Here is a 13,298-nt window from a genome sequence, read left to right on the forward strand (position 1 = left end):
TAAGATTACCCTTTCCTGATGTAAGATGTGTGGCAACAGTGACCCAGAAGGGGATTCACCAGTGTCAGAGCAGAAGTTCTTGGCAGGCAGCAGATGGCAAGGATTTGACAGACAATCTATAGGGATGCAGAATTTAGGATTTCACTGATGGCGTACTTCAGATGGCCAACTACAGATGCATATATATAACTCCAGAAACTAGTTAAGACCTAACAGCCTTTCTTACTCTGAAGAATCTCCTTAAAGGCAACAAAAATAAAAGCAATATTTCAAGTGCCAAACCTACTGCCATGGAATTTTGCCATTTATTTTATGACGAAAAGAATCAATTGTGAAGTCTTAGTGAGCTTTTAAAACTGGCAAAACTACACAAGAAGATCTAGAAATGAGAACGTGAGATCTAGTGCAAGAGAAAGAGAGATTCAAGTAGTTGTTTTTCAAAAAAGCTTACAAAGAAATACCTCTATTCTAGAAACTTGAAGTGACTGGAGTCAAAACGCCTGGAGAGCCAGGATGCAAGCTTCTGCCTTTTCTGATGTTCTTTTCCTATTTATGCTCTCATTTCTTAATAGAAAATTCCTAATGAAAATTGGTTCAGTGATAAGTTATAAAATACTAGCACTTTTGTGGTCAAAACAGAAAGATTAGTAATGTAACACATACAAATAGAGTTTTTTTCTGAAATATCTTTGAGATGAACATATTGATCCACAAATTTAAAAAGCTCTTGAGCTATTTTTTTCAGGGAGGAAATATGTATTTGGTAGAATACACAATTTAATTTTTCTCAGTTCTCCCTCCGAGACTAAAGTCAGTATGAATACTTTTTTAAACACCTCCGTATCTTTTAAAAGTCTGCATCGGTTGCATCTCCTCACTTCCAGCTGCTATAGAATTTTGATTTCCAACCACAAGGAAAATACAGTATCTGGAGGGTATTTCACACAGACTGCTACGGAGGAAGACTGGAAAAAATTTTGTGGGAGACAAGTTACTTCATTTTTCCTATATAGCAGGTCATCTTCGGATGAACAGATGTTTGGTCACAGCCTGCAATCCTCTCTGCTTAGAAGCCTAGAAGTGAAATTTTCCTCATAGAAGACCTGAAGGAAATGTGCAGAATTTGACAAAGAAAGTTTTGCAGACAACCAGGAACGCAACCCACAATTAGAAGAAACATTCAGTGGTACAGATAGATATTGTTCAGAAGAAACCTGTAACGTTCCTGCTTTGCCTGCTGCTCCCCAAGCAAGCTTTAGTAAGCTATGGAGATCAGCACATTGCTGGAGGGCATAAAAAGAACAAGTATAGGTTAGAAGGTGACAGAATACTGTAGGGTATTTTCTGCACACGTATTACAAATTTCCTGTTGAAGGCTATGAGGGAAAGGGAGAAGTCAAAGGAAAAATATTTGTGTTAGCTTAGCCAGATTTTAAAATAAATAAATGTACCCAACAGTACTGCCTTGTTTGCATTTTCCTGAGAAGGGCTGTGTGTCCTGTAATCCAAAAATCTCCAAAGGCATGCACAGAAAATTGTTATTTCAGCCACAGTAACCGTCTCTAAGGTATTTACCATTTAGTCTATGATGTGAAAGAAACCGGGGTCATATTAGATGCAAAACAAGTCTAAGATTTACAGGCCTTCTGTCACTTTGACAATAGGTGCTTGTGATGCACACATGCTTTGCTTTCCTTATTATAACTTCAGTTAACCTAAGAGGTTTTTATCAAGTTATGTAAACCTATAGAATTTGTCAACCAACCTACAAAGCAAGCTTGAACACTGTTTTCATTTCAGTAATTATCTGGAGCATCACAATTATGTTAGTACTCAGGTTTTCATTATAATTACCGTCAGTTTGTGTTACCCTTACTAAATACATTTCTAATGCACACCTTGCTCACACCTCTGAAATGTGCCAGTCATGGCAGATGGCCGTAAGAAACCTTGCCTCTGAAAATACACAAAAAGGAACATAGCCCAACTTGAAACTTCAGGAAAAGTTTTTTCATATCATTTAGGATACACTTGAATGTCAATCTAAACATCTGAGAAAGCACTTTTGCTCTTTAAAAAAAACTTCTGGTATCCTTATTTATACGAGCACTAAAGACCCTGATCACATCTGTTTGTGTGCTTAGGATCTGACTTTGCATGAACCAGCCCTATTTGTTTTCACCTCAATTTTAGGTATGGCAACAACACTTGGAACTACGTTGTGCGGGTTGGAGACTATCACACACTGGTACCAGAAGAGTACGAGGAAGAAATTGGAGTCCAACAGATTGTGATGCATAAAGAGTACAGGCCTGACAACAGCGACTATGACATTGCATTAGTGAGGCTACAGGGGCCAGAGGAACAGTGTGCCAGATTCAGCACCCACGTCTTACCTGCTTGTTTGCCATTAAGGAGAGAGAGACCACAGAAAACTGCTCCCAACTGTTATATCACTGGATGGGGTGACACAGGTAAAAATGTTTCAATGATTTCCACCCACCAATCTCATTACCTGAGGCTGCTTACTTAAAAAAAAATAAAATTCTCAAACACGTAAAGTAAGAAAGTGCTCAAAACGGAACAATTTTACCCTTTTTATATAGGGGAATATTTTCTCTCCTGATCCCTGAACAGGAATGACAACACTTTGTTTACTGAATTTAGTTTGCGTGCGAAAAGTGGCGATTAACCATGTCACTCTAAGTCACAGAACCAGTCAGTAAAATGGACTCAGTAAGATTGACAAGCATGAATGAAAAGCTTACTTGTTGCCAGGCACACCCTGCGCAGCAGCTTATCACCCCCTGCCTCAGAACATGACTAACAGCTCTAATATATTAAAGGCTTTTAAGGTAAGTATAATGAATATTTTAGAAAGGTTCTTTAAGTTACACTACTTCAACAGAAAAATAGATAGAAAATATACACATAATAGAATTTAAAATAACATTTTTAGTCTCTCTTGTTACCACTGACATTTTCAATCAGCAGTTAAGATTTGAGTAAGAGAACATCTTGCCAAGATTTACGAGAGCCACAATGCAGTCTGCAATCCAGGCTTCTGGACAAACTGTATAGTTACTTTTTAGGTCAGTACAAGATTCTTCCTCTTCAAAGGTCTTTGTTCTTTAAATGTTTTACAAATTAAGAACCATGTCTTACTTTCATGTTTTTATGGTGCTGAATACAGTGCAAGACAGCAACCACACTTAAGCCTTTGTTCCACTGACTCATTCAAACTGGCAAGGAGACAAGGCGGCAAGGCCAAACATCAGTTCTTCCTCTTTACATGCGTTAATCTGTGTGCACAGATGTCTGGGTCACTGTACTGCAATAAAGGAGACAGGCTTGTAGGGTGGGGTTTTTTGCTAAAAACAATTGCTGATTCATGGCCTAGCTCTGTCTAGCTTTATACACAATTCACTGAAAGTTCTGCAATACTGTTAACTTAGGACATCTATTTAAGGAAACATTAACCACTGCAAGAACTGGCTTTAATTACTGTAAGAAATTACATCACCACAGTACTTCAGCTGAAATTTCACACTTACTATATGAATCATAATTACGTGAAAAGTATTACACCTTTACTTTAAAAAAACCCCAACACTGGCTTTAATTTCCCATGTTTCCAACTGAAAAAGAGATGCAAGCTATAGAAAAAAGCCAAATGATTTAAACCGTGACATTTTATAGCACTGCTTATGCAATGCAGGATTCACTACAGATAAAGAAAACCAAGGGACAGGGTCTGGTCACCCCGACAAAATGAAGATTCCTTTTGGTCAGGAGTCCCATTAGTCTAGCTGAGCTAGACTAGATTTGCACTGGTCACCTAGAAATGAAGTGTTTCTACAGCTTTAGTCTCCACTACTCAAGACTCCCAAAAATAGCTTCCCCATTTAAGTATTAAGGCATATATTCTTACAGAAGACACAAAGTGTCTTTGGACAAACAAAGTGTGTTTGGAATACAACAACCTCCAGCCTTGGAAAGATCCAGTGAACACACAGAGTAAAGATACATCTTAAAATTTAAGCTTTTTTTTTTTTTTTTGTTAAAATCTATATTCCATATTTACATTACCTACATAGTATTATAGTTAATGCACAGTAGATTTTTTCAGTATTTAGGCTTGTTTTCAGTCATTTTATTTAATGACAAAACAGTGTGAAGGACTGACAGCAAAAATTTGATTAAATCACATTTATGTTTCCAAGACCAATCATCATAACGAGACAATAATTTGGGTCCTCTTTTCAGGAAGGGCTTATTCAAGAACACTACAACAGGCTGCCATCCCCTTACTTCCCAAGAGGGTATGTGAAGAGCGTTACAAAAGAAGATTCACAGGAAGAATGCTCTGTGCTGGAAACGTCCAGGAACAGAAACGTGTTGACAGCTGTCAAGGAGACAGTGGTGGACCACTGATGTGTGAACGTCCAGGGGAAAGCTGGGTTGTCTATGGTGTGACCTCCTGGGGCTATGGCTGTGGAGTGAAAGATTCTCCAGGTGTCTACACAAAAGTATCATCTTTTGTACCCTGGATAAAAAGTGTGACCAAACTATGAATGTCCATAATGAAAACCAAATTTTATTTGAGACAGGACAACTGGAACAGCACAGACAGTGCACAGCTGGGGCCCACAGTGGGTGGAAACAGAGACATTTTCCAGATTCATGTGCTTTTCTTTTTGTTAAATCCAAGCTGTATACACGTAACCTTTCCAGTTAAGGATTACTATCCAAACAAAATCCCTCTGTGTTAAGGAAGTTTATATATTGCACATACCATGTATCTAAGATAAAGGGAAAAGTGATAGCCAGCTTAGAGTAACATTGGAGCAGGACAGCTGGAGAGTTCACCATGAGATCCAGTGCCCACAGGAAGGCTGTAGTAGCTCCAAGCTATGTATGCTCCAAGCTTCTCTAGAATTACAGATCTCAAAATTAATCTTCAGTCTAGTTTATTTAATCTGTTCTTGACTGTTTTCCTATTATTCCTATGATCTTACACTCAGCCCTCTGATTCTGACTCATGTTTCATTAGCTAATGAGACCATTAGCAGGTTGATTCTTCCTAAGTAATTCTGAGTATGTACTAAACATTAGAAGGAAAATAATTGTCAATAATCAGATCTCTGGCCATTCTGGTATATGTTCTCACAGTTTAGGGTGCATAAAGTACACTCCTAACTAAAATAGGTAGTACACTGGAAGTTAGTATCTCTGCAAACATCCTGCACAGCTGCAAGACCTAGATCAAAAACAAATGACCTCTTATTTTCTTTCCTCTAGGTAAATATAATTTGTCTCCTTTCTGAAATTCATAATTTTTAGTACATACAGCATTTTGAAGAGAATTTACTTTTCCTATTTACCACTAGCTGTCAGTACAGTATCAGACTAACAGACTGCTGGTTTTGGAGGGGCTTTACTCAAGCAACACTGAGAACCTCTGTCAATCCCACAAGAGAAAGTTGAAAGTACGTACCGTGCAAATACTGGAGATGGTGAGCTAAAACCTGTCTGAAAAGGTCTATCAGTCTTAAACTACTATTTTCTACAAGGTAATATTTAGAGAACTCTCTCCTGCTTAGTTGCAACACTGGTTCAGACTGATCTTACAGGAAAGGTGAAAGCTGCATAGTTTTCAGTAACTTCTAAAGTATTGACACATCTTGATTCAATTCCTTTTACAGATACTGTTCCCCTACCTTAATGGTTTACTATAAAAACGCACTGATAAAGAGTTACTCCTGATGTACAAGACAAATATAAACCAACTTACTACCCTTTTAGAAAGGGCCACCCCATTGACCTCAGCACACAGGAAGCAATCACCATCTTAGTGCAACACTGATGGGTATCAGTCATATATCTGAGTTAACTACAGCCAAGAGGGAGACAGGGAACTTCAGTGCTACCTCTACGATCCCTGTCAAAGGCCATTCTGACTATCTGCAAGTCTGCTCTACCTATTACATTAACAAACATGCTTCTTAAAAAGATGAAATGAAAGCTCTGTGGGCCATGAAACACTCCAGTGTGAGATGTGTGGCAGATGTGTGTCACCACATAGTGATTGTGCAAACTGTGACTACCAGTGTTTTCCTTTGTTTCCTATCCCCAAACACTCTGGCTACAACAGTGCTGTGTGGCCTCTTGTGAACAAAGTGGGATGCTTGTATTCATGTTGTACATGGGCAGTTGTTCATTTCTGTATGGTTCTGTGTCTCTCTGGTGTGCAAAATATCCAAGACAACCCATGCGATTGAAGACTTGGCCCTTGATTTCTCTCCAACTTCAAACTTAGTTTTCAAGGGTCATGACTAGTTTAAATATCTTGTTGGAACTGGTGCTAAACTAGTACACAAGGTGCTTTAATATATTTTACTTTTCTGTAACTCTGCAATTTGAAATAATGTGAAATATTTTATTTAAAAACATGTCAAAAATCATAGTACTGTGACCATCTACTGTTAGACCTATGTGAAACACTCTGCTAGGAAACTTTAAAACCATTTATGTTTTTACTTATACATAGCCCTTTTAATTAAAGGAAAGGGGAAGGAAATCTGTCAAAATGTATCTACTTGTACCATCAAAGCTTTGCTATACTAGACCCATTATTTCGATACTTGGGGTGAAGTAGGCCATATAGTGCAATACATGTGTTGTGTACAAGGGAAATAATTTTCTTTTAGAAGTTGCACCACAGAAATACAATACTGGGGGGTGGGGGGGAAATCAAGTCTTCATACTAAATGTAGTAAACATTTAGATTTAGTAAAGTAGTTCATTAGTTTTGCTCTTTTAATAGGATGCTTAATTAGATTTTAAAATGTTGCACTACCATTTTCATGCAGAGAGCATGCCTTTTCAGTTTCTAACTTAAAATGAAATTGTCTTTATGTTATGCCATTCTGATTTCTGTTCAATGAGCCTGATGATGTGAAAGTATACAATAAAAACTGCCACACTGGCTGTAACTTTTATGTTTACAGGATATATACATTATCCTGTGGATAATGTACAAGCAGATGCTGCAAGAACATCAGCTGGGTAAACTTCATGTGAGCTTTCTTAACTGAAATAGGATGCTCTTCTAAATATTTTCTTCAAAGCATGTAAGCTTTGGGCCGTTTTCTCAGAGAGGGAAGTTTGTTCTGTATGATGGAATTCCAAGTGCTTTGTGTGCTTTAACTTAGACCAGTTAGGTTGTCATAAGTTTATCCTACACTCTTAAAACGGCTTAAGAATTATTTTGACCCTTGCTACTCTGCCCTTTGTTCAACATTTTTAATACATGACAAGGTTGTAGAAAAACCTGCTCATCAGCCTCCGCTAAGGGTTTTGTATTAAGCAGGTCAGCCAGCACTAATGGTAGCACAAACTAAGAAAACACTTGGCACTTCTATTACCAGATTAGATGACCATCTTTAACACTGATGTGTGATCTATCCAGGTTCCCCAACATCGTGAAGATTTATAGTTAGATGCAGTCCTCCTGAACTTCCCAAGTTTATGTCCATTTTCCAGAGACAAATAAAATAAAGATCAGAAGCATTACTGCAACTGACCCACAAAGCCTATTTAACTTGCATTTATCTCAACCCTGAACAACTTCCCAAAGGAGCACTTATCTGTAAACCACAGATAAACCAAGATCCCATTTTATTATCATTATATGCAGAATGTCTATAACCTCAGCTGTCTTATTTCCAGAAAAATTCACAGCACTATAACAGCTTATATTTAAGAAAAAGTCAGTCCTGAATCAACATTCTCCATCATTTTCAACCTTACTGCAAGTATTTCACGCTTTCAAGTGCTACAATAATTACTCGAGGATATTTTAATGCTGTTACTATTTCAGAGTGTCAATCACATAACATACAAGAAGGCTAAAATGATTAGGTTCAAGAAGCATCTCCTATCAGAAGAAACCATCCAGAAAACAAGTTTGTGGTATCAGGAAAGAAAAATGGTTTTTGTTTGTGCTCGAAGCTGCAAATGCAGTTCAGTGAGGTAGCGGAGGCCAGGCCTACCTACCTCATACACATTAGATACCTCTTCTTGGAGCAGAGGAAATTCACAGTACATGCTCATGATTGTTGGCTACCAGGCTTGGCAGCCACACACTTGGAAACCTAAGCAGTAAAGATGTCACATGATAGGGCTGTACACAGAGCTGTTTGAAGGGAAAGAGTAATCACACACCACCAATTAAACAGGTGTAGTACCACTTATTATAGCTCCACACAGAATATACATTCAGCTATACTTTGGCAATGGCAGGAAAAGTACATGCTTAAAAAAAAATGAGAAAGACGTTTCCTGTGACAGCTCCTTAATCTCCGTACCACTCTATTCCAAAGTGTTACTAACATGACCATCGGAAGTATTTCCCCAGATCTAATCCGTGTTGTAATTAAAGTTCACAAAAGCCCCCATCCACTTCAGTTGCCAAGTACTTAGCAGTAATTGCCCTGCCTACTGATCTCAGTTCTAGCTTCACAGATTCTATTTCCCAGATCTTTCAAAGCGCCCCTTCCCCCTAACTTAGCAATGATTTGCAAAAAATCTCCTTATTAACAGGAAGATATTCCACAAGAGATTGAGCTAGCATGGCTGGTACTAGCCAAACAGTAAATTTACTTATAAGTGAAACATGGATCTCATCTGATTCTGCAATGATTCACCATCTACTGGAGCTCCATATATTCTTTTCTTCAATAAAAGATCCCTCAGCAACTGAAATTGAAAAAGTAGCTACATTCAAAGTCACTGTTTCTCCCCTGCAGCAATAACCTCCGATTACAATCATGTGACTTCTGAAACAGCTCCTAGACAATGCATCAGCCACCGTCACTGCTTTGCCCTGAAACCTTACAGAGTCACAAACTCTGTAAGGCCCAGATACCAAAACCTGTGTCCCCACAACAGGCAGATTTGGCATGTATCAGTAATTTCAAAGAACACATGGCAGCTCTAGTCTTGGTTATCAAGTAGTCTTACAAGGAAGAAGCGACACTTACAGTGAAAGTGGATTTCTCTTTATTTACTTATTAATACATTTGAATGCTTTACAATGGCATATATACTAAAATAATGACTGTACGTTTCATTGTCTAGACGTCACAAACTTACCTTCAGCTTATGCAGTACACGTCTCTTTGCAACAACCTTTCTAACAGACTTGAACAGCAGAAAAGCCACCACTGAAGGTGCACGTGTCATTGGATTTAATAATACTGCAGTGTGATCAGCCACACGACAGAGTGCAGCACAGCCACTAAACTACTGACAACGTTATTGTAATTGCTTAAGACTTGCTGACAGCCCAAAGACAGGAGCAGCAGCAGATCGCTGAAAGCAGCACAAAATGAGCTAGTCACCCCAATTATATAGAAGCAGTCAAGGCTAATTTCAGACACTGTAAGCTACATTCCAGCCCCTCTTTGTAAAGATGAGAGATGGACTGCAGAACATCCCATTTAGGCTCCAAGTCAGAACTTCATTAAAAAAAGCTCATTTCTGCTAAGTTTAAAGCGAGATCAAGATCTAGCCTAAAATTAGCTTTTGCTAGCTCTGCTTGATAACCAGAAATATTACTTCTTGCAAAAGACATCAATTCCAGATTAGACAGATCCACCCTACCCTAAGTAAAAGTTAAAACTTCTAGTCACAGCTACTCCTACAACTCACATGTGGAATTTAGCCCCATCTTCTTCTGTCATCACAACTCAAGAGTGTTCTTCCCCTGTAAAAAGAAATTTGAGGCAGTTTAATATTGCTACCGGAAACACATACAAGACAGCAAACATCACTGCACAGTACGATGCCCTCCTAGGAGCTGTAAACTGCTCTGGAACAAAGCTATTAGTACCAACTGGTCATCTTCCTCTGCTCCTGCAGTTGCAGATTACTCTTAGTACTCACTTCACTAAATAAGAAACATGCTTATTAAAAACGACATTCCTCTTGCACAGACATCCCTGAGAAATATGTGGATTCGCATGCCTCCAGTTTGGCAGGCAAAAAGTACTGGCAAGTTATATGTTTTATCATAATCCAGTATTCCTAGCATACGTAGTACACCTACACTAAAGCCCAATTCTTTCCAGTCACACTGATTTATGCACGAGGTTATATTTTTCTGTCAATAAAAACACACAAACGAAGCACACCTTAAAAACAAAACACCAAGCCTATACCTCGATTTCAACAGGCAAGTCTCAGTAGTTTAGTTGCTAAACATAAATTATCAAATCGGTATTATACCCGCCCAAACCCTCACTTCTAGGAGCTTATTACGTAACACATACCCAGTCACACACTTTTTGGCGGGAGGATCTTCAACGGCAACAGATGCATGTCCCTACTTCGAGCTTCTGCGTTCCTAATGAAGAGAAAAAAAATAAAGGGGGGGGGGGGAATTTAAAATATGGGCTCTAACCGCTTATTGAGAAAACAGAAAAACAAATAAAAAAACACAAAAGGGGGGGAGGGGGACGACGACACATGGCCAATCCCACAGCGCCACACACCTCGGCCGACTCGGCCTGTTACTTGCTACAGTCAACGACTAATACCCACAAGAGGGTAAGAGTTTTGCCAATTAGCAAGGACCTGCTCTTCCATGCCTAGGAAGGGAGACAGCCACGGGCGGCAGCCCCCATGGAGTCATGGATCACCCGTCACCATCCCCGCCACGCGGCGGCCGCCATTTTCCCTCCCTCACGCCGGCCCTGGCCCCGCCGCAGACTAACGGCTCCCACCCGCCCCTCACCTCGCCACGGGGCCCACCTCCTGCTCGCTCCTCTCCTCTCCCGTGGCTGCTCCACTCGGGGCCAATCGCGCCTGTGGAGAAAAGCGCGCGCGGCGCCTCACGGCTGCGCGAGCGCCCGCGCAGCAACCACCACCGCCTCTCCCGCCCTCCGCGCGCCGCCTCCCCCGCCAACGGCCGCCCCGCGCGCCCGCTCAGCGGCCGCCAGCAGCACCCGCGCGAGCTGTCCGCAGAGCCGGCGCCGCGCGCCCACCTCCGCGCGCCCACCTCCGCGCGCACCGCCGGAAACTGGGCGCTGCCGGGGCGCGGAGCCCACCCCCGGGGCGGGCGGGGCCGTGCCCTGGGCGCGCAGGGGGCGGGGAAGGGGGCGGGGCAACGGCCGGGCCACGCCGGCTGCGGGCCCAGCGCGGTGCCGCAGCGGAACGCGTTGATAAAGTGAGGTGGGGGGAAGGCGGGTGAGGGCTGGCTGCAAATGGGAGTAAAACCTTTTATTTTGCTTTCCAGTCCTTTGTGAGGCTGCTGGGCAGCATCCGCAGGAGGGCACGGCTTAAGGGATCCATGGAAAAGAGGCTGCAGTGACTCCCCAAACCAAGGCAGCTCTCCTCAGATGGATGCTGTTTTCTATATGTAGATGGAGCTACGTGTGTGTGTGTAAATATGTGGTCAAGTCATAAGATGGGCCTGAAATGCTAAAACACTGCTATTTGTTATTTGATAACCATGGACTGAGAAGAAAGAAGAGGTCGTGAAAGATGTGCTAGGAAAATGAAGTCATCCCTTTAGACGGACACGGGTCATTTTCCTTTTCCAGTTCATAAGAGCAAATATGTCTGGCTAATGCTGGCCAAATTGCCACACCCTCATTTTTAATTACAATAGAATAGAATAGAATAGAATAGAATAGAATAGACTATGTCAGTCGGAAGGGACCTACAATGATCACCCAGTCCAACTGCCTGACCACTTCAGGGCTGACCAGAAGTTGAAGCCTGTTGTTAAGGATGTTGTCCAAATGCCTCTTGAACGCTGCCCGGCTTGGGGCATCAACCACCTCTCTAGGAAGCCTGTTCCAGGGTGTGACCACCCTCTCGGTAAAGAAATGCTTCCTCATGTCAAGACTAAACCTCCCCCAATTACCATATATTTTACACCACAGCATCTTAATTTAAGTATTGTTACAGTCATCCTCAGTGCAGGGAAGGGCAGTTTTTAAAGGCCGGGCAAAAAAAAAAAAGGCTGCAAAAGCTGCTCTCTGGCAAAAGCCACACCTCAAAGGTGAGTTTGAGTTCTGTGCATGGGCGTACTGGAAAGATGAGGCAGGCGACTGTGGCTTTTGCAGGTCTGAGTGACACAGGTTATAGGATTTGAACTAGTAATTCTGAACCAAGCCCCTACATCACAGTTGAACTAGGCCACTTCTGTGTCATACCTTTTGGAAGAGATCTGATAGTGACCTTGCACTACTACATTGACAGCTCTCCTAGGCAGATAGACATCTGAGCAATTAAAAGTACACAAGCCTTATTTCCAATCTGAATTTCCCAAAAGAAAGAAAGGATCAGAACAGAAAAACTGAAGAAAGAAAATACTGTATTAAAAAAGAAAGAAAGAAGCACCCTGACAGAAAACAGAGTAGTGAAGACTCAAGCTCACTATATGCTTCTCAAATCTATCACCCTTAAAATTTGCTTAAATTCCTCCTCCATTCGGGTTTCCCTAGCCCATGGTTTCACCTGTCAATTACTTTCCTGTTCCTGTGATTTGTCCTTTGATGCTGACTGCTGTGCTTTCTTCATCCGTGTGGTCCACAGAGACAAAAAAGTGTCTTTTGCCTTTGAGCTCTAAGAATTTGGGGATTGCAAGAACTGAAAAGACACATTAAATGAAAGCAGATAAATTGGAGACAGAGGTCAGGCAGGTGTTATTTGTAGCAAGGATCTTTTCCCTTTGCTTAGTACCTTTCTGTTATTACTTTACTGTTCCACATTTGCTATTCTTAGAGATTATAGAAATGGGCATTATAAAAGAAGCTGAGACTTCTAAATTATAGGTTACATCATTTCTCTGTAATGAATGGAATATTTTCTTATCATAGGTTTCCTATTTTCTACACCTCTATGAAGATATTAAGCAGCTTTTGCCCAGCTAGATAGTACACTTTTCTATTCTGTTCTTAATTGTTGCTAACAGTGAATTTTCCTTTGCACATTCATACCATCTTTAGAGGTTTCTCCTAGGAAAGGTTTTCTTATGTCTGTGTAGGCTGATAGGTTGGCACAACTACCGAATCCCAGAGGCAAATAATTTGAATAAAGTCTGCTTGTTATCTTAAAAATAGCAAGCTCTGGAAATGTTTCTACAGCACATTAGCAATTTCTGGCACGAGAAATAAAAAGTAAGCAGGAAGCAAAAGCAGTTAAACAAGCAGCTGCATAAAGCAGTAATATTCACTCACAGAGAGAGTAAGCAATATTTTTCATTTCTGAAAACATTTCATGCTGCT

At 40.8% G+C, this 13,298-nt stretch overlaps 2 protein-coding genes and 1 non-coding gene across 6 annotated transcripts in view; 1 reads left to right on the forward strand and 2 right to left on the reverse strand.

The window, feature by feature from the left end:
* The window catches only part of PRSS12 (serine protease 12), a 45,891-nt gene extending 38,896 nt beyond the window's left edge, over positions 1–6,995 (forward strand). The window contains exons 12-13 of the mRNA XM_068404254.1: positions 2,194–2,474; positions 4,267–6,995. Coding sequence (XP_068260355.1) covers positions 2,194–2,474; positions 4,267–4,574 — 589 coding nt within the window. The 3' untranslated portion in view covers positions 4,575–6,995. The remainder of the gene's footprint in view (positions 1–2,193; positions 2,475–4,266) is intronic.
* METTL14 (methyltransferase 14, N6-adenosine-methyltransferase non-catalytic subunit) overlaps positions 1–11,120 on the reverse strand; it is a 90,355-nt gene extending 79,235 nt beyond the window's left edge. For 2 of the 4 annotated variants that reach the window (XR_011048489.1, XR_011048491.1), the window contains exons 1-3: positions 10,799–10,957; positions 10,335–10,408; positions 9,715–9,769 (exon numbers count right to left, since the gene is read on the reverse strand). The gene's annotated coding sequence lies outside the window, so the exon portion shown is untranslated. Of the gene's footprint in view, positions 1–9,714; positions 9,770–10,334; positions 10,409–10,798; positions 10,958–11,048 lie in introns of those variants that run through there. The other 2 variants (XR_011048492.1, XR_011048490.1) reach the window with 2 other exon arrangements.
* On the reverse strand, positions 10,570–10,700 carry LOC137665400 (small nucleolar RNA SNORA24). The gene has a single exon (XR_011048500.1). It is a non-coding gene; the product is annotated as a small nucleolar RNA SNORA24 (small nucleolar RNA).
* Positions 11,121–13,298: the final 2,178 nt, after the last annotated feature.

Source organism: Nyctibius grandis, chromosome 6 (assembly GCF_013368605.1).
Source record: "Nyctibius grandis isolate bNycGra1 chromosome 6, bNycGra1.pri, whole genome shotgun sequence".
Taxonomy (NCBI): domain Eukaryota; kingdom Metazoa; phylum Chordata; class Aves; order Nyctibiiformes; family Nyctibiidae; genus Nyctibius; species Nyctibius grandis.